The 22,061-nt window shown below is 55.7% G+C and overlaps 1 protein-coding gene across 1 annotated transcript in view; it reads right to left on the reverse strand.

Annotated features, from left to right (window-relative positions):
* The window catches only part of CAPN2 (calpain 2), a 51,826-nt gene that overhangs the window by 16,898 nt on the left and 12,867 nt on the right, over positions 1-22,061 (reverse strand). Inside the window, exons 3-9 of the mRNA XM_036277463.1 lie at positions 8,459-8,577; positions 6,248-6,381; positions 5,015-5,183; positions 3,884-3,967; positions 1,973-2,058; positions 1,046-1,120; positions 199-359 (exon numbers count right to left, since the gene is read on the reverse strand). Of these exons, the coding sequence (XP_036133356.1) occupies positions 199-359; positions 1,046-1,120; positions 1,973-2,058; positions 3,884-3,967; positions 5,015-5,183; positions 6,248-6,381; positions 8,459-8,577 (828 nt within the window). The remainder of the gene's footprint in view (positions 1-198; positions 360-1,045; positions 1,121-1,972; positions 2,059-3,883; positions 3,968-5,014; positions 5,184-6,247; positions 6,382-8,458; positions 8,578-22,061) is intronic.

Here is a 22,061-nt window from a genome sequence, read left to right on the forward strand (position 1 = left end):
GCCTGGGTAGGGAGGCAGGTGAGGGCAGAAGGTGAAGGGCTGAGTGAACAGAAAAGGGTGTCGAGATGGAGACCCAGGGAGAAGAAAGACAGAGGGTCCCAGTGCGTAGGAGCTGCCTCTGGGCCTCAGGCTGCGGTGTAGCACGTTAGGGTGGGGGGAGGAGAGACCTGGCCTCCGGTGGCCTTACGGTGGCCTTACTCGGGTAGTTCCTGCAGCCTCCCGCGGTGGAGCCCCGCCTCCAGTTGCCATCCAACTTGGTGAGTTTCCACTTCTTGTAGGTATCAGACGTGAGGGTGTCGGGGGTCAGGTTGCAGATCTCCAGGCGGGAATAGTGCCTCAGGAAGTCGCTGAAAGACATCCTGCAAAGGAAGGACACGGGCGTCCAGGTTACCGGTGGGCACACCAGGAGTCCTAGACCAAGGCCAGGCACAGCAGCCGGGAGACAGCACCTCGGGGCCGAATGGCCATCAGGTCCACAACCGGAGGGCACAGATTCCAGTCCTGGTGCCGCCCCTGTCTGCTGGTGACTCTGAGCAAGAGCTTAAACCTCTCTGAAGCTGAGCCCTCGCTGGTGAGGATGGGAGCCCGAGAATGGGCTGAGAGAGCATACAGGCACTCACTGGTAAATGGCAAGCAGTCTACAGCTGGTGGTCACAGTGGCGTGTGCGAACACACATGCACACACGAGCATGCGCGTGTGCACACACGGATCCATTACGCTCTCCCAGGGACCAGTTTCTTAAGGTGTTGGGATGAACTTTAGAGAAATGCCCGTCTTTCCCGTTTGCTTTTGGGATCTGCGCAGGACGGCGGGGCTTCCTCAGAGCCTTCCCCGGGAAACTGCTCAGCTCTTTACCCCCGGGGGAGAGATGGGCAAATTGAAGAGCTTTGCACATTTTTTTTGTTCAGGGTCTTACCGTGATTTAAAACAACAATAAAACCGGATCCCATTCCCCAGGGTCCTGACACAATAATCTCACTAACGTTCTAGTAAAGGTCCCGGGGCAGACACACACCCCTTTCCCGAAGCCTCTGATAGTCTTACCAGAATTCTCCGTCCTCATGCCGCCTGGTCAGCCTCTCCCTCACCTCGGGGTCAACAGTGTTCCAGTTCGAGCAGCTGGGAAACCAAGCCATGGGAAATGCATTAGAAACTAATGTAGGGTGATCAATGACTTCTCCCCAAGGCCCCCTAAAACTGAGGACCAGGGACATGCTGTCTCGCCTCTGAGGGCCCAGACCACAGTCAGGGAGGGAAGTGACACCCTCATGGCTGAGAGGTGCAGGGGAGCAAGAGGGAGGATGGGGTCCTGGGAGACTGCAGCAGGGAAGAGTCCAGCAAACACTGCCCATCCGAGAGAGACGCAGACCACTGCCCGGACAGGTAGGCTGGCAGCACTTTAAGGGACCACGGACAATCTGATGAGGAGCAGCTCATGTTGGCCTCTGCTGCTGACCTGGAGGCCCTGGCTGGGGTCTCTGCTGTGGGGGCCCCAGGGAGAAGGTGCTGGGCGGTGGCGGAGGAGGGGGAAGATCACGAGACAGGCTCCTGGGAGAGTTAACCCCGGCTTCAGGTGGAACAGGCCTGCCAGGGAGCCCTGGAAATCACCAGAGGGACTCTCTCTGGTCTTGAGCCATGTTCACATCCTTGGAACAGAACAAGTGTTTGGGGGAAGAAAGGTGTATTTCCCCCCTGAGGGTCCAACAGCAGGTGAATCTGAGCAAGGGAAGGATGAAGCGTGAGGAGATGAAGGGAGGGAGCATCACAGGAGCCCTGGGCCTTGTGAGAAGGCCCCCAGATGGCTGGAATGTGCTGGTTAAGTCTTAGGGCAGCCACCTGCCCCCTGGGTCCCACTCGGTGTGGCCTGTGCTCTCGGGGCTCATTCCTCAGCCCGGTGCGCTTGCCTCCCCTCTCTCCCCAGAGCCTCCCAGCAGGATGCACACCCCCTCCCCCCCAGACTTCCCTCCTCACTTGTCATTCCACTTCCCGGTCCACTCCACCTCTCCCCAGGGATTTCGGATGCGGATCAGTTTCTGCAGGCTTCCTCTACTTTCCACCTGCAGGAGGGGACGGAGGCACTGAGTTCAAGCCAGGCCTGCAGGTCCGCGGGCCCAAAGGCTCCTTCTCCGTGAGCCAAGGGGGCTGAGTCCGTGTTACAATGGGAGTCACGAAAAGGCAGAGCCCACTGCTACCCAGCTTTGATGGCTCTTAGGACCTGGCCCTCGGAGGACCTGGGCTCTTCAACCTCTGTCGTGAGCCTGGGGCACAGATGCACTTATTCTAGATGCTGGCACTTCACCTCTGAACCTGACTACAGGTGGTGTATTAACTGACTACAACAGGATGTATTTTTGTCATAGGCGTTCAGGGAAGCTTTGCCACCTGTCAAAAGACTGGTGACAAGCAGCACGGTGCATGCCTCTTGACTGAATCCTGGATTGGGGGGCACTCTATAAAGGATATTTTGGAGGGAAGTATAAATACGGAGTATATATTAGATGATGTTATTGAGTTAGTGTTTATTTTCTTGGGCCTGACAAGAGGACGGGGATCATGTAACAGAATGAAGTGTCGTAACATCTTCAGTTCCATTCCAATGGCTCAGAAAAACATACCCGCACAGAGAGAGACCAGACAGATGAGACAGAACATTATCAACGGTTGAATCTAGGGAAATAGCCTTTGTATATTTACTATGCTACTCTTTCAACTTTTCTATAGACTTGAAAATGTTCAAAATAAAAAGATATGTGTCAGGGTGGTGGGGAGAATAAAACAAAAATTCAAGGTAAAAAGAAATCTCTGGGCCCTGGCCGGTTTGGCTCCATGGTTAGAGCAACGGTCTGCAGACCAGTGAGTCTCGGGTTCGATTCCAGTCAAGGGCATGTACTTTGGTCGAGGTCATATGGGAGGCAACCAATTGACGTGTCCCTCTCATACTGATGTTTCTCTCACTCTCCTTTTCTCCGAAGATAAATAGAAAAATATCCTCAGGTGAGGATTAAAAATAAAAGAAAACCTCTGGGCATATTAGAAGGCCTTCTAGTCTGGGTTTTGTAATTAACAGTGAACTTGGGATGCTTAATAATATTTATAATAATAATAACAGCAGCAGCGAGTACAGCTACATACTTAGACAATGTTTAAAAAATATTTTTTTTTCTTTATTAATGTTAGAAGAAGGGAGAGAGAAATAGAAACATCGATGTGAGTAGATTGGCCACCTCCTGCATGCCCCCCACTGGGGATCAGGCCCAAAACCTGGGCATGTGCCCTGACCGGGAATCGAACCGGTGACCTCTTGGTGCAGGGTCGATGCTCAACTACTGAGCCACACCAGCCAGGAGCTTAGACAATATTTCAGGCACAGTCTGAGCACTTTACAGATATTAACTTGACGGAATCACCCCCAACAACCTTACAATGGATGTTATTATTTCCCATTTAAAGACGAGGACACAAAGGGGCAAAATATATAAGGAACTTGCCGGGGCACAGAGCTGGCAAGAGGCAGTCAGATTTGAACACCAACTGAGGCACCAATGCTTCTGTGGGGTCAAACGTGAGGGCACTTTGGAGAGTACCCAACACCACATGCATGGCAAGTACCCTTTATTTCCAGCTGGCCCAGAAGAACAAGGTAGTTCTGAAGCTGTAGAATCAGAGCGCCTGGCTCGACCCTGCGGCCAGCAGAGGGCAGCGCGCGCCTGGGGACCCGAGGCTCCGGAAGGGACAGGAAGGACCGGAAAGGCCCCTGAGTCCTGTCTGAACTTCAGGAATGCGAGGTCTGTTTGGATACAGCTGGGCAGTCACAGGCAAAAACGTGCTTTGCACATAGTGTTACGGAGAGAAAGACCCCTGAGAAACCCCCGCGGGCGTTACCTCCTCGGCTCCGGTGACAGAGTACGCGTGTCCCTTCACCAGCTTCTGCATCGTGACGGCCTCCGAGTCCGCGATGCTGGTGATCTGGAAACGCGGGAAGAGTCAGCTGCGGCTCCCGCACCGTGCCTGCGCCCCATCCCTCACTCGCTCATTCGGGAGCCGGGAGCACACGGCAGGGGCGTGGCCCTCAGGGGCGTGGCCTGTGGGGCGTGGCCTCGGGGGGGCGCAGAACTGTGCTTTCCAGCACCTGGCACACCCTGCTACCGCTCTCGGATGCTGAACCGCCTTGTACAACCTGGGCAAAGGCTAAATGCAGCAACCCTCTGGGAGAGTGGGCGCCCACCTGAACGTGTGCAGGGTGCACCCACACATTTGTGCAGGCTGAGGAGGGCGGGGTTGGGACACACCATGGAGAGAGGACTGGTGGGCGCCTGGGCTCAGGACAGACACCAGACATCAGGTGGCCCAGCATGGGGTGTCTTGGTAAATCGGAAGATGGGCTGTGGGCAGATGGGGTCTTTTGCCGCAACATGGTCTTTAGAGTTTGAGAATCCCTGCCTGGAGTTGGACGGAGATTTGGGCCCCAAGAGCCAGGGTTTCTCTTCTCTGACCCACAAGGACCAGGTCCTGGATAGGACAGGGCTTGGCAGTGGGCCAGCCTTTGCCTGGAGGCTCATGGAGGACAGGCATCGTCCCACCTCCCTTCCCCTGGTGAGGTTTGCCAGCGAGGCTAGTATGAGGGCCTGGTTTCTTCTGTGCCTTCTGAAGTCTTCCCATCAACCCTGAAGCAGAGAGGGGAAGGCCTCTGGGCTCCAGGCACAGGCCCTGCAGATGGGGGCCTTTCCTCAGGACAGCAGAAGGCAGGGGCTCAAAGGAAACCTTTGGTCTGCGGTGGTGATTCACGGGAGGTTGAGGGCTGGAGAGTGAAGGGCTGGAGGTACCATCACCCCTTCGGCCGTACCCCAGACAGCCTGGCTGTTGCCTAGCAACCCTGGGTTCCAGGTGATGCTCACTAGGGTGGACAGGGATGGGCTAATGTAAGTTGGGCAGTGGGTTTCCTGGGGCACCGCTGGAGGCCCGCTCCAGCTGGAGCAGACCAGAGGTGGGGCCGGGAGGGAGGCCAGCACTTACATCAATGGAGCAGCCCAAGAGTGAGCCTTTCTGCAGAGCCTTCTGGATGATCTTGAACAGGTTGGCAGGGGCCTTCTTCAACTCATACCACTCAGCGATGCCTCCCGTGAAGTCCTCGAAGCCCTCGGTGGTGGCGCCCCCTGAGAGCGCTTCGTAGCACCCGTTGATCCTACAGGAGGGAAGAGATGCTGCTGCCACCTGACGCCGCAGCCTCTCGGCATGTCCGCCCCCTCCTTGATGCCTCCTTTGTCGGGCGCTCCAGGGACCCTCTGCTCGGATTACTCTTGCCTTTGTCTCCAACTCAGGGTGCCCATGAGGGCAAGTTACCATCTCCAGCGCCACCGTTGCCCTGGGACTTGGAGAGGTTTCTGAAAACCTCCTAGAACCTGAGAGTTGCAAGGCTCTAGTGATTATCTGGTCCAGACTTTGTATGGAGCCTTCCTACTTGGTGACAGGAGAGGGGAGGCCTGCCAGTTAGCTATTTGGCACTTACAGCTTTAAAAAAGACAACAACTCAATAATGAAGGCACTTTCCTGGAGCAATAGGCAGTGTTTGGGGGCTCTGGGCGTCCTGGGGCCTCACTAACTCTACTATTTGAGCGTGTGACTTAGAAGTGGCTGTCAGGGCGGGGTATGTACATCCTGCCCTCCTCCCTGGCAGGGGCAGTACGAACGGAAATTCCCCAAAGCCTTAGTGCCAGTCACTTCAATGGACTAAGCCAGGCAGCATGGCCAGGACGAGGCCACTCTGGAGGGGAGCTGACGTGGGCCTTCCTATTGACAGCGGGCACTGGACAACTGGACTCTGGGCCACGTGGGTGGGACACGGCTGGGAAAGTGTGGGAAACCATTTCTAATCAGAGACTCTGTATGTTCTGGGCAAATTTCCATCTGCAATGGATGGTTTGGCCCATTAGCAAGAACTTTTTGCTGCGTTTAGCTGATAAAAATGTAACATGACCTGCCAGGGCAGTGGAAGGCCCTTCTCACGGCGGGCACACTCGGTCCCATCATCTGTTCCTGCGCCTTTGGCTACAGTGCAGTAGTGGTCATGTGTCCGTCCGTAATGGGGCCAGGCGCCCTGCACGCATTGTCCTTGAATTTAGAGCCCAGTGTAGGCCCACGTAGTCCTTCTATGGACCAGGTCCTTTACTCGGAGTCGTGGAGGATGGTTCCTGGTTTTCTGGGCATCCGGGCAGCTGGGCAGCTGCCAGGGAGCGCGCGGTCACTCACTTGGCGTAGGCCTTCTCCAGGAGCGCGCTCCAGAACTCGGTGCCTTCTGCGGAGTGCACGAACAGCAGCTCCCCGTCCTTGGTGGGCAGCCGGTCGTCCACCACCACCTCCACCCACTCGCCGTACTGCCAGAACTGCGGGACAAGGGGAGCGAAGGGGTGGTGTGGGGGGACTGCAGGCGCAGCCGGTGGCAGCAAGGGGACCCCGAGCCTCAGCTGCATTTGGCTTTTTCCCCACAAAACCATCTGAGGTGGAAGAGGGCCACCCAGGGTCCACTGGGCGTGAATTGCTTGCGAAGCTTTGCTGAGCCCATCTGAGCAGAAGCTGCTTGTGTGGGTAAATCCCCACCGAGAAACCAGGACAGCGGCCCTTGACCTTCCCTCCAGAGCCACACCCACCTCTGCAGCACTCTGCTCTGCACCGAGAGCTTTGAAGTGTTTCTCATTTCCGAGCATGAAAGGAGCAGAGTGAATAGTCCCTTAACATTTGGTTTCAGACCTCAAATAATAAACTTTTTTTAACACCTGGGAATGACTTCCTAAGCACCGTCCTACCTCCCTGCTTGCCTGTCCCAAGAGGCCCCCATCACTGTCCTCACAGGGTCGGGGTAGGGGCAGCAGGGAGCTTCCTGCTGTTTCTCCGTGTCCTTTGCAGAACAGCACTGGCCGTAGGAGTCCACAGCACGGGACCGACGAGCTCGGCCAAGCCAGGAAACCTGTTCCTGGTCCCCGGACCTGTCCTTAGCTTCCAGGACTGGCTTCTAGTCCCCAGGACCTGTTCCTACTCTCCCGGGTCTGTTCCTAACCCCCAGGACCTGTTCCTAGTCCCCAGGATCTGTTCCTAGTCCCCAGGATCTGTTCCTACCCCCAGGATCTGTTCCTACCCCCAGGACCTGTTCCTACCCCCCCAGGACCTGTTCCTACCCCCCAGGATCTGTTCCTACCCCCAGGATCTATTCCTAACCCCCAGGACCTGTTCCTACCCCCCCAGGATCTGTTCCTACCCCCAGGATCTGTCTCTAGCCTCCCGGGTCTGTTCCTACCCCCCAGGACCTGTTCCTACCCCCCCAGGACCTGTTCCTACCCCCCAGGACCTGTTCCTAGCCCCAGGACCTGTTCCTAGCCCCAGGACCTGTTCCTAACCCCCAGGACCTGTTCCTAACCCCCAGGACCTGTTCCTAACCCCCAGGACCTGTTCCTAACCCCCAGGACCTGTTCCTAACCCCCAGGACCTGTTCCTAACCCCCAGGACCTGTTCCTAGCCCCAGGACCTGTTCCTAGCCCCAGGACCTGTTCCTAACCCCCAGGACCTGTTCCTACCCCCAGGATCTGTCTCTAGCCTCCCGGTTCTGTTCCTACCCCCCAGGACCTGTTCCTACCCCCCCAGGACCTGTTCCTACCCCCCAGGACCTGTTCCTAGCCCCCAGGACCTGTTCCTAGCCCCCAGGACCTGTTCCTAACCCCCAGGACCTGTTCCTACCCCCAGGATCTGTCTCTAGCCTCCCGGGTCTGTTCCTACCCCCCCAGGACCTGTTCCTACCCCCCAGGACCTGTTCCTAGCCCCAGGACCTGTTCCTAGCCCCAGGACCTGTTCCTAACCCCCAGGACCTGTTCCTAACCCCCAGGACCTGTTCCGGATCTGTTCCTAGCCCCAGGACCTGTTCCTAACCCCCAGGACCTGTTCCTAACCCCCAGGACCTGTTCCTACCCCCAGGATCTGTCTCTAGCCTCCCGGGTCTGTTCCTACCCCCCAGGACCTGTTCCTAACCCCCAGGACCTGTTCCTACCCCAGGACCTGTTCCTAGCCCCAGGACCTGTTCCTAACCCCCAGGACCTGTTCCTACCCCCAGGATCTGTCTCTAGCCTCCCGGGTCTGTTCCTACCCCCCAGGACCTGTTCCTAACCCCCAGGACCTGTTCCTAGCCCCAGGACCTGTTCCTAGCCCCAGGACCTGTTCCTAACCCCCAGGACCTGTTCCTAACCCCCAGGACCTGTTCCTAGCCCCAGGACCTGTTCCTAGCCCCAGGACCTGTTCCTACCCCCCAGGACCTGTTCCTACCCCCCCAGGACCTGTTCCTACCCCCCAGGACCTGTTCCTACCCCCCAGGACCTGTTCCTACCCCCAGGACCTGTTCCTACCCCCCAGGACCTGTTCCTAGCCCCAGGACCTGCTCCTAGCCCCCGGGACCTCCTGGGCTGACCACGGAGTTACCTGGAAATGGAAGATCCCGGCATAGTTCTCCTGGAAGCTCTGGTCTAAGGGGACGACTCGCGCCAGCACTTCTTCATTCAAGGTGAGGGAGGCGATGGCTGCCAGCAGCCAGCAGTCACCTGTGAACACAGCACGGGCACGCTCGTCAGGGGGTCTGAGCGCCGGGGGATGTTCAGCATCTTGTCCCGCCTCTGCAGGCTGGAGCCTGGACCACCAGTGACAGCCACATTTCAGACGACCCTTCGGGACCGGCAAGTAGGCGGGCTGGGGTGAGGCTGGGGGATGGTAACTGGGTGGTGGTGGGGGAACTCATTCTCTGAAAGACCCAGACCCCAGCGATCCCTGGGCCGCGTCCTCACAGTCCGCAGAGACAACCCGCAGGAAGTAGGTGCGGGGGAGGGATCCACGGGCAGCAGAGGCTGCCGAGGTCACAGGGCTTAAAGGCCAGCCTGAGCGAGAGGAAGCAAGTGTAGCTCTAATGGGAGGTGTCAGTGTTGCACGTCTCCTGGGAGAAGGTGCAGAGGCGAGAAGAGAGACCGGCAGGTGCTCCGCTGGCAGGAAGTACCCAGAGATGCAAAGGCAAAAGCCAGGAGTCAGAAAGGGCACCGAGCTGGGCTTTGACCTGGGGCAGGGGGAGGGCATCCAAGCACAGATCCATTCTGGGGTGTGTGCATCATGGGGGTGGACAAGGACGGGGACAGTCAGAGAGCAGCTGATCAGGCAGCCTGACCCCTCCTCTGTGGCTCCTGGCTAACCGCGCGGCGCAGCGAGAACACGTGTGTACAGCACTCATGTCCGTTTGGTGCCCGGCCAGGGCCAGCACCTGGGCCATTTCCCATGGCTGGCTGGAGGCCAGGAGGGCGGCATGTGTGCCACCCTAACTGTGGGTCTGGGAAGAGGATGAGGAAGTCTCCACCATCCTTAAGGAATATCCACTTCCCATGACGTTCATCGGAAATAGCCTTTGATGAGCTGAATTTTCATTGTTGGGCTTGTTTCTACTAATTGGCAAGTGCAATGAAAAATGTTACTCGAGTTCATCGAGTTTGTTGCATTCTGGTTGACTACTTAGTGTCCCAGTAGTTCTTGAACTGGGCTGTCCTGTTACATCCAGAAATGCTGGGTGTCGCTCTCTGAGGCCTGACTGCCCGCGACAGTGCTGTGGTCAGTGGAGCACCTCCCTCCCGAATGACCAGGACCCGAAGGAAGGCTAACAGGTCCTCTGCTCCTACAGCTGGATGGCTGCTTGGTGCTGTGATTCACCTGAAGTTTTCCAGTCCCACCTGGTCACACCACAGTCCCTGTCAGAAACCAGCCTCCCCCCATCCTCAATCTGCAAGGTTTCGGTGGTGCTGACTCTGCCCCCAATTCCTGGGGTAGGCCTACGGCAATTTCTGCGTCGTCCTCTCCTGCTTCAGTGGTAGACTCAGGGGAGGTGCTGTGGCCTTGGAGAGAGTGGACAGATGACCTCTTCTACTGCCCTGCCTAGCATGATGTGTGGCCTGCACCTGCTGAAGCCATCTTGCTCCTGTGGGAGGGACAGCCGGTCAGAACGGAGCCAGCTCCGGAGGAAGATGGGGAGAGCGGGAGAGAAGAAAACCAGATCCTGGTGGTATCACTTGAGTTCCTGGATCAAGCTGTACCTGAAGCAGCCCTGCCTTGGACTTTTCAGTTACATAAATCCATCACTTCCCTGCTTCCTTACCCTTTCCGCAGGGCTGCTACTTGACTGATAGGGGAACTTGGGCAACAGCCATTATTTATTGAGACCTTCCTATGTGCCCGCGACTATTCTAAAAGCTTCCGTTTCATGTGTCACTGACCCCTCACAACAGCTCTAAGAGGATGGCACACTGACCGGCTCCATGTTAAAGCCGAGGTGACAAGGCTTAAGTGCACTGCCAACACTAAACAGCCACTAGTTTACTAGGCCTGGCATTTCTGTCAGATCTCCGGCCTTTTGGGTCAACTTGGCCTTTATATAAACCAACCACAGTCGGCCCTCATGTATCGCGCTTAATCTGTTCCAGACTCGGCCGTGATAAATGAATTTCCGCGAAGTAGGATTCTTTATGTACACAGTCGTCCCTTGCCACTCCGCGCCTCGAAATGCTTGCAAAATGCTCGGCTTTGCATCTGTCACCGCAGGGAGGCAGAAAGACTCGTGGATAAAGTGGGCCCAGTTGATGGGACCCCAGTGGCAGAGGAGTCCTGGGTCCGCCACGCCACAGTTCCTGAGGCCCTCCCATCAGATCCCCGAGGGCTGCCGGTCTGTCTGACTTTGGGGCGGCCAGCTCAACGCCCTCCCTGTCTGTTCCCCATCGTACCAGGTCGCTGCTTCTACACTGTACATGTGTTGGCCTCACACGTGTGTCTGCAGGACGGGTCAACTGCTATTGTGGTCGTGGAGGTCACAGTGCACAGTGTGCTATTCGTGGAACAGCGGCTGCATGGGCGAAGGACTGGCTTCAGGTAGTGGTGCTATTTTCTTTTTGTGGGTCAGACATCTAGGCTAGTGCTGATGGCACCCATCTCAGATTACTGCTCACTACCGGACCGGGATGCCCTTGCCTCAGCCCAGAAGCCAGTGGTCCAGCCTCATGGTTCCAGCTTGACACGTTTGCACGCCGTCCTCGCGCAGGGCCACGCTCACCTGTCGTCCAGTTTGAGTACACGTACTGCCGAAGCGAGCACAGGGCTGCCACCTTCCTTCCTTCGTGTCTCGGAAGCACTTTTCCTGATTTCCCAGGTGGGAGCCAGGCTCACCTCCCCTGTCCTTTGGAAAGGATTGCTTTCCTCATCCCTGCTAATCTAACCTCATTTACTTCCTCTGAAATGACTCAGAATCCTAGAGTGTTTCCTAGACGATGAACTTGGGGCTTTAAGAGATCAAGTGACTTGCTTGAGGTCAAGTAACAAGTAGGGAGCAGAACCTGAACTCTTGACGTCTAGTCTGTGCTCTTCCCACCAGCAGGAATAAAAAGAGTGAACGCGTAGCTAATGCTGTAAAATCCTTCGCAGCTTACAGAGAACACGTTCCCCATTTTATTTGCTTTTCACAAAAATCTCATGAAACGGCTGTCCTTCTTATCACCATCACCTTTGGGGATGAAGCTTCGGAAGTCTGTGTACTAGATCGTTGGTAGGTCTCACAGGCAACGCCTCTGACTCCAAATGAAGCGTTTTGTTTAGAAACTAGGCCTGGCTAGAGAGAAGAGGATCTGATTCGTGCCCTGGCCGGTTTGGCTCAGCGGTTGGAGCATGGGCCCTCGGACCAATGAGTCGTGGGTTCGATTTCGGTCAAGGGCACGTGCCTTGGTTGCAGTTCGTCCCTGGCCCTGGTAGGGTCGTGCAGGAGGCAACCAGTCCATGTGGCTCTATCACATTGATGTTTCTCTCTGTCTCTCTCCCTCCCTCCCTCCCACTCTATCTGATGATAAATGGAAAAATGTGTTCGGGTGAAGAATAATAATAAATAAAGAGTATCTGATTCTTTTAACAAAGGAGAGACCCCACTAAGAATATCCAACTTCAATTCAAACTTCAAACTAAAGGGTGACAAGCTGGCAACTCCCTGAAATCCTATATTATCTTTTAATACCCTAAAGTCCATTGGTATGAACCATTAAAATATGTCACCTATTCAATGCGACAGAATGCACTAAGGCAACAGGAGGGTGTGGCCTATCATTGCACAGCTGAGACCATGGCCCTGGAGGAAAGGAGCCAAGAGTTAGATGCACGTTGCAGTCAAGATTCAAAAAGTTCTTCATCAAGAATGGAGTCGCGGGAGACTCAGAGGTCACCAGAGGAATGTCGTCTAGATTCCTAATAGGGCAAAAGCATTTGAAATCCCACGTTATACTTCGGATATCTTACCTCTCTCTTACCCCAAGCAGCAACATATTCTTACCTAAGTTGGGACGTTTCCTGACACAGCCCATTTCTTTGATTTATTGTCTGCTCATATAAGCTTTCTCAGAACCAAGATCTGAACCCAGATTAGAACAGTTTGCATTCACGGGGACGCACTGTGTGCCAGGCCCTGTGCCCAGCGCTTTCCAGATCACCGTGCTATCTCATTTTGTTGTCACAGACAGTTGGAGCTAGGCAGGTACTGTTATCACCCCCTGTCACAGCTGAGGAATCTAGGAGGCTTGGTGGCTCACCCGTAGGTCCCAGTTCATGAGTGACCCAGTAGGTCTGTCTGAGCAAAGCATGTGCTTTTTAAAAAAATTTTTTTTTTCTTTATTATTTACTTATTTATTTTTTAGAGAGAGAGGAAGGGAGAGGGAGAGAGAGATAGAAACATCGATGAGAGAGAACATCGACTGTCTGCCTCCTGCATGCCCCCCACTGGGGATCGGGCCCACAACCTGGGCATGTGCCCTGACCGAGAATCGAACCTGCAACCTCTTGGTGCATGGGTCGACGCTCAACCACTGAGCCACACTAGCCGGGCCAAAGCTCATGCTTTTTTTTTTTAATCCTCACCCGAGGACATTTTTGCATTTTTTGTTCAGACAGAGCGGGAAGGAGAGAGAGGAAGAGAGAGAGAGAGAAACATCGATGTGAAAGGACACATCGCGTGGCTGCCACCCGCACGACCAACCAGGGCAGGGGACAAACTGCAACCGAGGTACGTGCCCTTAGCGGGAACCGAACCCGGGTCTCTCGCCGACGCTCCAACTGCTGAGCCAAACCGGCCAGGGCCAAAGCTCATGCTTTTTAATGTCTAATCTAAAACGGCTCCTTTGTAAACAGGTGTCAATTTCTAACTCACCTACACAGGACACTGTCCTGGGGACTTTTGTCCTCGAGGGTGACCCGATTATGTTTCAGTGTCTGGGTGGCCTGATGTTCTGTCACCAACTTCCTGCTGGCTCTGCCTGGACAGCCCTATCCACGTGTGGGTTCTCGCCCACGTGGAAACCTGTTACACAGCCTCCCTGTGGCCCCCGTCACCCTACCCTTCCCGGAGAGGGCTGATCCTCAGTTCTCCCTGTCACGCGCCACATCCCCCCTCCCTAAAGTGACTTATGACAACCTTCTCCCTGCACAATCCTGCAGTGGCCTGTCCCACAGAGGTGACGGTGGAGAGGTCACTGGGTCTCCTCCCAGCACAACCTGCTTGGGGCAGTCGCACCCTGGTCCGGGCAAACCCAGGCCATGAGCGCAGGACCGGGCAGACCGCCCGCTACACCCGCGAACGGTTCTCAGGCTCTGAGCTCCAGGGAACCCAGCCGCGCCTTCCGGTGACCAGGCCCTGGATGCCCCACGTGGGTGGGGCCTGACAAGAAACACCGGGCGTGTTTGGCGTTAGAATTATATAGAAGAGACTCTGGACTTGAACAAACATTTTTTCCTCGCGCTCTTTTCTTTAGGTTCTGTGTTCCGGTCACAGAAGAAGAAATTTTGGCAGAGGTAGGAGAGGGACAGTCGCCAGACCACGGGAGGGACTGCACTGAGCAGCAGACCCTGAAACTCTTGCCTGCCTCTCCCCGCGGGCTCCCCAGTTGCTCGGGCTCCTAGCCCTCCTGCCCAAGTAGAGTCCATTTAGATATGGTCGCCTGTGCATAACCCTTGTTTACTCCATTTATGTCCCAGCCATTGTCTCGGGGGCGAGTGCCTGGTGGGCTGGAGGCGGGCACCCAGCACCTTCTGGGTGCTCTCTGACCTGCGGCTGAGCTCAGTGGGTGAGATCACAGGGTCCCGGGGCCTCTGGCTGCTGGTGGGGTTTGGTCCATGGGGAGCCCTGGAGATCAGAGGAAGGGAGGGGAGCGAGGTTAGGGTATTTCTCCCCTGGCTCTTTGAGCTCAGCTCCAGCCGTGTCCCAGGACACTGCTCCTTCTGGTGGTATCTGGACAGAACCCACTTTCAGTTCTAGAATCCTGACAGCTGCCTTCGACTCAGATCACGGTCTCTGGGTCACGCCTCCCGATCTGATTGCAGAGGCTTCTGACACAAGCACTTCCTCTGCAGCAGGGTTCGAGACTCTCCGAACGCTGGTCTGTCCTCCATCAGCTGTTCACCCTGTAAACCGACTCCAAGGGCACCGCCTGCCTGCAGAGGCCAGGCAGTCCCTCACCCCGGTGACAAAGCGGCCCATCTTCTCGGCTAGAGTCATTATCATAAAAACGCCGCTTCCTCTCGCCAGTCTCTAAATTTAACGCAATCCCAATAAAAATAGCAGGAGGATATTTAAAAATTTGAAACTTAGCTGATTCTAAAATGTATAAATAGGAGAAAAGTAAACAGAAAGCACAGCCAGAAGAAAATCTCAAAGGACAGGGAGTCTGCCTCTCGCAGATATTAAAAACATGTAAAGCTACAGGGATCAGAACAGTACAGAACTGTATGGGTACAGACAGATAAATGGACAGAATAGGCCCAAAAACAGTTCCAAACATAGGCATTAATAAAGATAAATTATTTATAAATGGAATTGGAACAGCTGAGTAGCCATCTAGAAAAAATCAAGTTATAGCTCATTTTGTCACAGGGCTAAATACTAAATGGGATAATATTTATTTATTTTTTTTATCCTCAACCGAGGACATTTTTTGTTCAGATAGAGTGGGAGGGAGAGAGAAGGAGAGATAGAGAAACATTGACGTGAAAGGGACACATCGAGTGGCTGCCACCCACAGGACCCAACCAGGGCCGGGGACAAACTGCAACCGAGGTACGTGCCCTTAGCGGGAACCGAACCCGGGTCTCTCAGGACCGCAGCTGACGCTCTAACCAAACCGGCCTGGGCTGGGATAATATTTATATATAAACTTTTAACAATATCTCTCTTAAATATATATTTTATTATATTCACATATAAGTATGATAAATCTAGAACTTTATATTATTTGTACATTTATTATTTATGTGTTGATATGCTATATTTTAATTTATATTTTCATAATGATAACATTATAATGTAACTTTTTTTTTTTTTTTTCATCCTCACCTGAGGACATTTTTCCATTTTTTGTACAGATAGAGTGGGAGAGAGAGAGAGAGAGAGAAACATCGACGTGAAAGGGACACATCGAGTGGCTGCCACCCGCACGACCAACCAGGGCCGGGGACAAACTGCAACTGAGGTACATGCCCTTAGCGGGAACCAAACCCGGGTCTCTCCGGACCGCAGGCCGACGCTCTAACTGCTGAGCCAAACCAGCCAGGGCTAATGTAACTATTTTTTTAAAAATGTTTTTTCTTTATTGATTTTTAGAGAGGGAGGAAAGGAGAGAAAAACATCAATGAGAGAGAACATCGATTGGCTGCCTCCTGCACGCCCCCCACTGGGGACCAGGCCGGCAACCTGGGCATGTGCCCTGACTGGGAATTGAACTGGTGACCTCTTGGTACATGGGTCGATGCTCAACCACTGAGCCACACCGGCTGGGCTAAATGTAACTATTTCTATAAACATTCCACAAGAGACCACTGGAGAATTCTGTTATAATTTCAGAGTGGAGCTCAGCCACCAAATTGTAAACTGGAAGCCATAAAATTCTTAAATGATAAATTTAACTACATTAAAGAGGGAAAAAAAATCACAATCAGCAAAGTCAAACTAAGAAAATAATGGAAAAATGTCTGCTAACTCAGATCCCAGACCAACGGCTATCTACAAGCCTTTCTAGTATAGAAACAGGAAAAGCCCGAGAGCCCAGTACAAAAAGGGGCAAAGACAGAGGCAGAGCTAACGGGAAAAGGGAAAGTTCATGCCTCACACATTCGGAAGGGTTCACCCTCAGTCATCACAGAAATACAGAGCAGAGCTGCTCTGAAGAACCCTTTTCCACCTTTCAGACCGTTAAGGATCAAAACGCGTGATGGTGTGGAGAGGCCGTGGGGGATGAACCCTCCTGCCTGGTCCGTGAGCCCAGAGTTGGGTGTGGCCCCTACAGAGACACCCCAGGACTGTCACCTGCCCCGCTGGTCTGTACCCAGCAATCTGCCCTCCAGACACTCCCAGAGGCTGCCTCATGCCGGTCCCTCCGAACCGCCCTCGCTGGTTCCCCCTGCTTGGAGCTCCAGTCTGTCTCACTACCCACGCACCCCTCTGCTGCTGGGCACCGGGAGGGGCCCTCGGCAACCCCCCTCTGGGCCTCTTCATCCAGGTTCTGGGCTCTTGGCTGCCCTCTCAGTCCCCTGTGGCTGGGTGTGTTCCTGCAGCCCCTAGGGATCCCCCTTCCCGCACCCCACCCCCGGGGCCAGGTGCCTGGCATTCTGCAGGGTTCCAGGGGCCTTCTCTTCGGGCACTGCGCTGGAAGGAGGCCGGCAAGCCCCAGGCAGGGTCCCTGCCCACCAGGAGTGAGAGCCTGGTGCACCGAGAGCTTCCCTGGCAGGCTGCTGGCCAACCTGGGTGCTGAGGGGCCCGAGGAAGCCTGGGGCTGATGTGCTCACAGGTGACAGGGCAGAGCGGCCTTTGCTGGCCGTTACCCGGTGGCTGGGCACAGGGCAGAGGCTCCACCTGCACGCGGCAGCCACGCTGGGCCTTCAGGACACCCCCACGCCAGCAGGGAGGAGAGTGGACAGACCTGGTGGATCCTAGGAGGCCGGCCAAAGGCGGGTAAGGATGAGTGCAGGGTTTGCGATGAGAAGACCTGGGCTTGAGTCCTGCTCCACCACCTTTGATTGTGTGAACTGGGGCACACATCTTCATTTCTCTCACCCATGTTTTCTCAGCTGTGCAAGGGGAATAAAACTCACATATCCTCAGAAGGTTGCCAGGATCAGAGGGGAGAGGGAAACTAGGGGTTCATGGGTGGCCTCTGAGATCTGGAACCCCAAACATTTGGGGCTCATTTTGCATGTATATGAATGTATGAACTTTTCTAGGGAGAGTCAGGTTTCTCTCCCACCCCACAAGGTTAAGAACCCCGAGATCAAGTCCTGGCTCTGTGCTGGGGCAACCTGGTCTCGCTGTGCCCCAGTTCCCACACATGTAAGACGGTGTGAGGACAGTACACGCATCAGAGTGGAGAAGGAAGTTTAGAAGTGTCTTTAAGTGCCGACTGTCTTTATTTCTAATTTTACAGGGGAGAAAAGAGACCTGGAAGGGGTGGTCTGGACTGAGGGCGAGTTCGTGCCACACCGGCCACATTCGGCAGTCCTGTCCCCAAAAGGTGCTGGGGTGTGGTGGGGGTTGTGATCAAGGCGGAATGAGGATGTGGGGGAGCCACAGAAGGGCTGTGACCTCAGCAAATACTTGGGAAGTGAAGGGGGTGGTGCCCAGTAATGAGTAAATCAAGATAAAGACTGAGTACTGACAAGTTGTACATACCAAGGAACTGACCCCCATCCACCCTGCTCAGGCTTGAGGGAACCACCTGGGACTGCTGACATCCCCCCCACACCCCCGAGGGCTGGACGGGGCCTGAGAGCCCCCTCCCTGGGGTGAGGCTGGCCTTGCAGTCTCTTCTGGGATTTGCCCCTCACCTAACCCCAGGAAGAGGGCCCTTCAGAGCCAGACCGCGCCCTCTGGCCTCCAGCCCGTCTGAGCGGGGTAATCACCGGCTGCCTGCGCGCCCGGCCGTGGGCTTTTTGCGCTGAATTCTACCGTTTTGCTGCCTACACAGAGAGCTTATGTGTAGCTTGTTCATTTGTTCAATAGCTAGTGACATTCGTCTGGCCCACCCTCGGCCATCTGCAGAGGTCACGTAAGCCACTTTTCCTCACGAGGGACCCCCTCCAAACCCAAACCTCCTGTCTCTTCTGGTTTGCCTGGTTTGCCGAGTCAGGTTTTGGGGTTGAGGAGCCCAGCGCCTGGCCTCACCCTTTCGAACTCGGGCAACCTGGGCCTAGCTGGAGAAAGGTTCCAGTGCCAGCCGCGCCAGCCTCACCCACCCCCTGGCCTGGGCATGAGCGCCCCAGGCACACGCAGCCCCCCCCCCCAGCCAGACCCCCCTGAGGACACAGCGCCCAAGCAGACCGCATGAAAGGCTCATTTAAGGCCCAGAGCTCTCTTCTTGAAAAGACAAATTCATGCAGAGCCCGAGCAGTAAATTTCCAGAGCCACCCTCTGGGCCTCCGGGCCGGGTCCTGAAGGTCAGTCTGTGCCCAGGCGGTCACCTGGGGCCCATGCGGGGAGCAGGGTGTGGCGGGGCTACTAATATTTGTAGCTGGAGGTAGTTTTTCCAAGAGGAGAGCATATCTGTTGTGTGCTCTGTCCTTTTTCCTGTCCACTATCCCATCTTTCCTCCACAAACAGGAAGCGAGGCAGAATCAGCGGGTGCTGGGCTTCTATTCGCTCCCCTGTCCTGCTAGTTTCGTCACACTGGAGCACAGGGACCGTTGACAGTCCAAGTTCTGTGAGGGCAGGGACTGTGTCACAGTGCAGTGGGCAGAGACTGTGTCACAGTGGAGTGCGTGCTCGGTGGAGTAAAACACGTGCACATGCACACACACTCACACAAAGACACACATGCACACACTCACATGCACATTCTCACACATGCAGACACACATGCACACATGCACCCATACCTACAAAGGCATACATACACACACATGTACGCTCTAACACTCACACATACAAAGACACATGCACACTCACACACATGCAGACACACATACACACACAAAGACACACATGCACACAAAGACACATGTACACAAGACACACATATACACACTCACACACATGCTCAAAGACACACACACATGCACGCAAAGACACATGCACGCACACTCATGCACACACACAAGCATATACACTGAGCGGACAGAACCGACACCCAAGGCCAGCCCCTTCCGTCCGGAAGCCTCCCCGAGTCCGCAGCCATCTCTGTCACCTCTCTCACTGCTGTGGCCTGACTTGCCTGTGTCGCCTGTGAATGCCCCGAGCGCCTGCCTGTGTGACTCTGGCGTCCGAGCATCTCTCTTCCTCCATCTGATCTCGAGCTCCTGCCTGCTCACCCATCCCTCCGAGCCAGGCCGTGCTCGGTAGAGAGGAGGGGCCTTGCTCTCAGGGGCTCCCGAGCCAGTGTGGGGATGGCCAGAAGATGGGGGGAGCGCCAGGCTTCAAGTCCCAGCAGGGCAGGCAGGCTGCGGGAGGGAGGGGTGAGGAGGCTGGGGTGGGGGGGGAGCTGGGGCTGAACTAAGGACAGCAGGGTGGACGTGGGGTGCAGAGCACTTCAGGGGGAGGCAAGGTCAAGTGCAGAGGCCCAAAAGGTGTGGGGGTAGCACCGTGTGGGCGGGACGGGAGCGGGGACAGGGGAGCACAGGGTGCTGGAGGCCTGAGGCCTGAGGCTGGAGAGATGAGGTTAGACTCCCTCCGGGTTAGGACTCTGAAGGGACCCGGGCAATGAGCAAAGGTTCCCTCCCGCCCTCCCCTCAGCGCCAGCCCCTCTGGCACGGTGAAGAGTGGTTCTTGCCAGGGAGACTGCTCACTCTGCCCCCGCTTCCTCAGCCTGGAGCTGTGCTCTCCTCCTCCCCGGAGTCATCCTGCGGGCTGTCTCAGCCTTACCCATGCCGATCCCCTCCTGTGTCCTCAGGCTGCTTCCCCCCCCCCCCCCCCGGCCCCTCTTCCAGCATGATCAGTTCTTATACTAAATCCGTTCATTTAACTGTTCGTTTCCACCACTGGACTGTCGATCCCTGAACGGGGCCTCTGGCAGGAACGTCCAGGGTGGGTCGGAGCCAGGAGGCGCCCAGGGTGCCGGCCTGCCCTGGAGTCAGGGGTGGGCGGGATGTTAAAGGCCCGGATGGAGAGGACTGGGTGGATGTGGGGAGAGCAGGCAGAGGCAGGAGGCTTGGAGAAAGGACTGTGTTTTTCTTTTCTTCTGCCCGAAGTCCCAGCCCAATTACTTCCCCACTGAGCCGGCTGAAAGGAAGCAGAGGCAGTGGGCTGGTCTGTGAGGTCGGGGCTCCCGGGCCTGGCAGGGTGGCTCAGGAATGCTGGGCGGGCGAGTCCTGCAGCTGGCATAGTTGCCCAGCCAGCCGAGTGCCCCTCTGCCCTGCCTATTGGGAGGTCCCAGAGAACACACCTGCCCACCCATGGTGGGCTCATGTCCGGGCACCTCAGGTCACCATTGGTAAAGAGCAAGGAGGTCGCTATTCAAAGGGAACCGTGAATGACGAGGTACCTGGCATCTTCCAGAATGGCCAGGGTATAGCTGCCCTTCGAGCATCTCGCCCGCCGTCAGGAGGCAAGGAGGGGGACTCTGTGCCCTGCCCCTTGAAGACACTGGGCAGGCCTCCACCTGTCTCCACAGATGGGGTGTGGCAGAAGTGACTCTGTGCCTTCCCGGGCTGGGCCATAAAAGGCGAGACAGCTTCCCAGCCTCTCTAGGGACACGCACCACTGGGCAAGAGGTTCAGCTTCCTCAAAGCCTCCGTGGGAGAGCCCAGGCCCCCAGCCCAGGCACCAGACATGTGGGTGAGGGGCCTCCGGTGACCTCAGTGCGGCCCCATCTGATTATGTGAGAGACCCCGAGAGTCACCCAGCTGAGCCCAGTCACCCTTCAGAACCACAACAGTGAATGAGAGAATGATTCGTGCCTCAACCCACTGATTTTGGGGGTGGGTTGTCACACACTAGATCCAGATGTAAGGAGACAGGGACCCTCCTAAAATCTGTGCCTGGTCAAGGACAAAAGCTGCACCCACCCTGGTCAGGGAGCCTCTGAGACAGACAGTCCTGTGGGAGCATCCTCGTCTTCCGTCTTCCGAGAAGCAGGGAGGCCCATCCCCCCTTGGCTGCAGCAGCTCCGGTGTGGGAGGGGCTGCACTCCTCACCCAACAAGGAAGGTCAACCATCCCAGGAATGTGCCCTGACTCCCCCCAGTCAACCTGCTTCTCCTTTTTTTTATCCTCACCCGAGGACATTTTCCCATTTTTTTGTTCAGGTAGAGTGGGAGGGAGAGAGGGAACAGAGAGAGAGAGAGAAACATCGATGTGAAAGGGACACATCGAGTGGCTGCCACCCGCACGACCGACCAGGGCCGGGGACAAACTGCAACCGAGGTACATGCCCTTAGCGGGAACCGAACCCGGGTCTCTCAGGACCGCAGGCCGACACTCTAACCGCTGAGCCAAACCGGCCAGGGCTGCTTCTCCTTTTTTAACCTTCACTCCCAACTGCCCTGGGGTAGGTGAAGCCATCCAGGGAGTGTGTGGAGTTGGCTTTACCAGTTACCACCACCACTGCCCAGACAGGGTCCTTCCCACTGGCCACTCCCTTCCCCAGGTCCCAACATGGGCACTGCGTCCAGTGACCGCCGTCTGCCCTCCCTGGGCACTTAGTTTCCCTCTTTCACCCCCCCCCCCCATTTTATCAGTGGTTTTCCATGGGGGAATTTTGCCACCTCCCACCCCTACTCTGGGGGCAATGTCTGAGGCCTAATTTCTTTCTTTAAAAAAAAATTTTTTTTTTCTTTATTGATTATTTTAGAGAAAGAGGAAGAAAGAGGGAGAGAGAGGTAGAAGCATCGATGAGAGAGAACATTGACTGGCTGCCTCCTGCATGAGCCCTGCTGGGGATCGGGCCACAACCTGGGCACGTGTCCTGACCAGGACCCCAACTGGCGACCTCTTGGTGCACGGGTCCAGGCTCAACCACTGAGCCACACCGGCCAGGTGGTCTTTCTTTCTTTCT

This window comes from Molossus molossus, unplaced genomic scaffold (assembly GCF_014108415.1).
Source record: "Molossus molossus isolate mMolMol1 unplaced genomic scaffold, mMolMol1.p scaffold_m16_p_23, whole genome shotgun sequence".
NCBI classification, from domain to species: domain Eukaryota; kingdom Metazoa; phylum Chordata; class Mammalia; order Chiroptera; family Molossidae; genus Molossus; species Molossus molossus.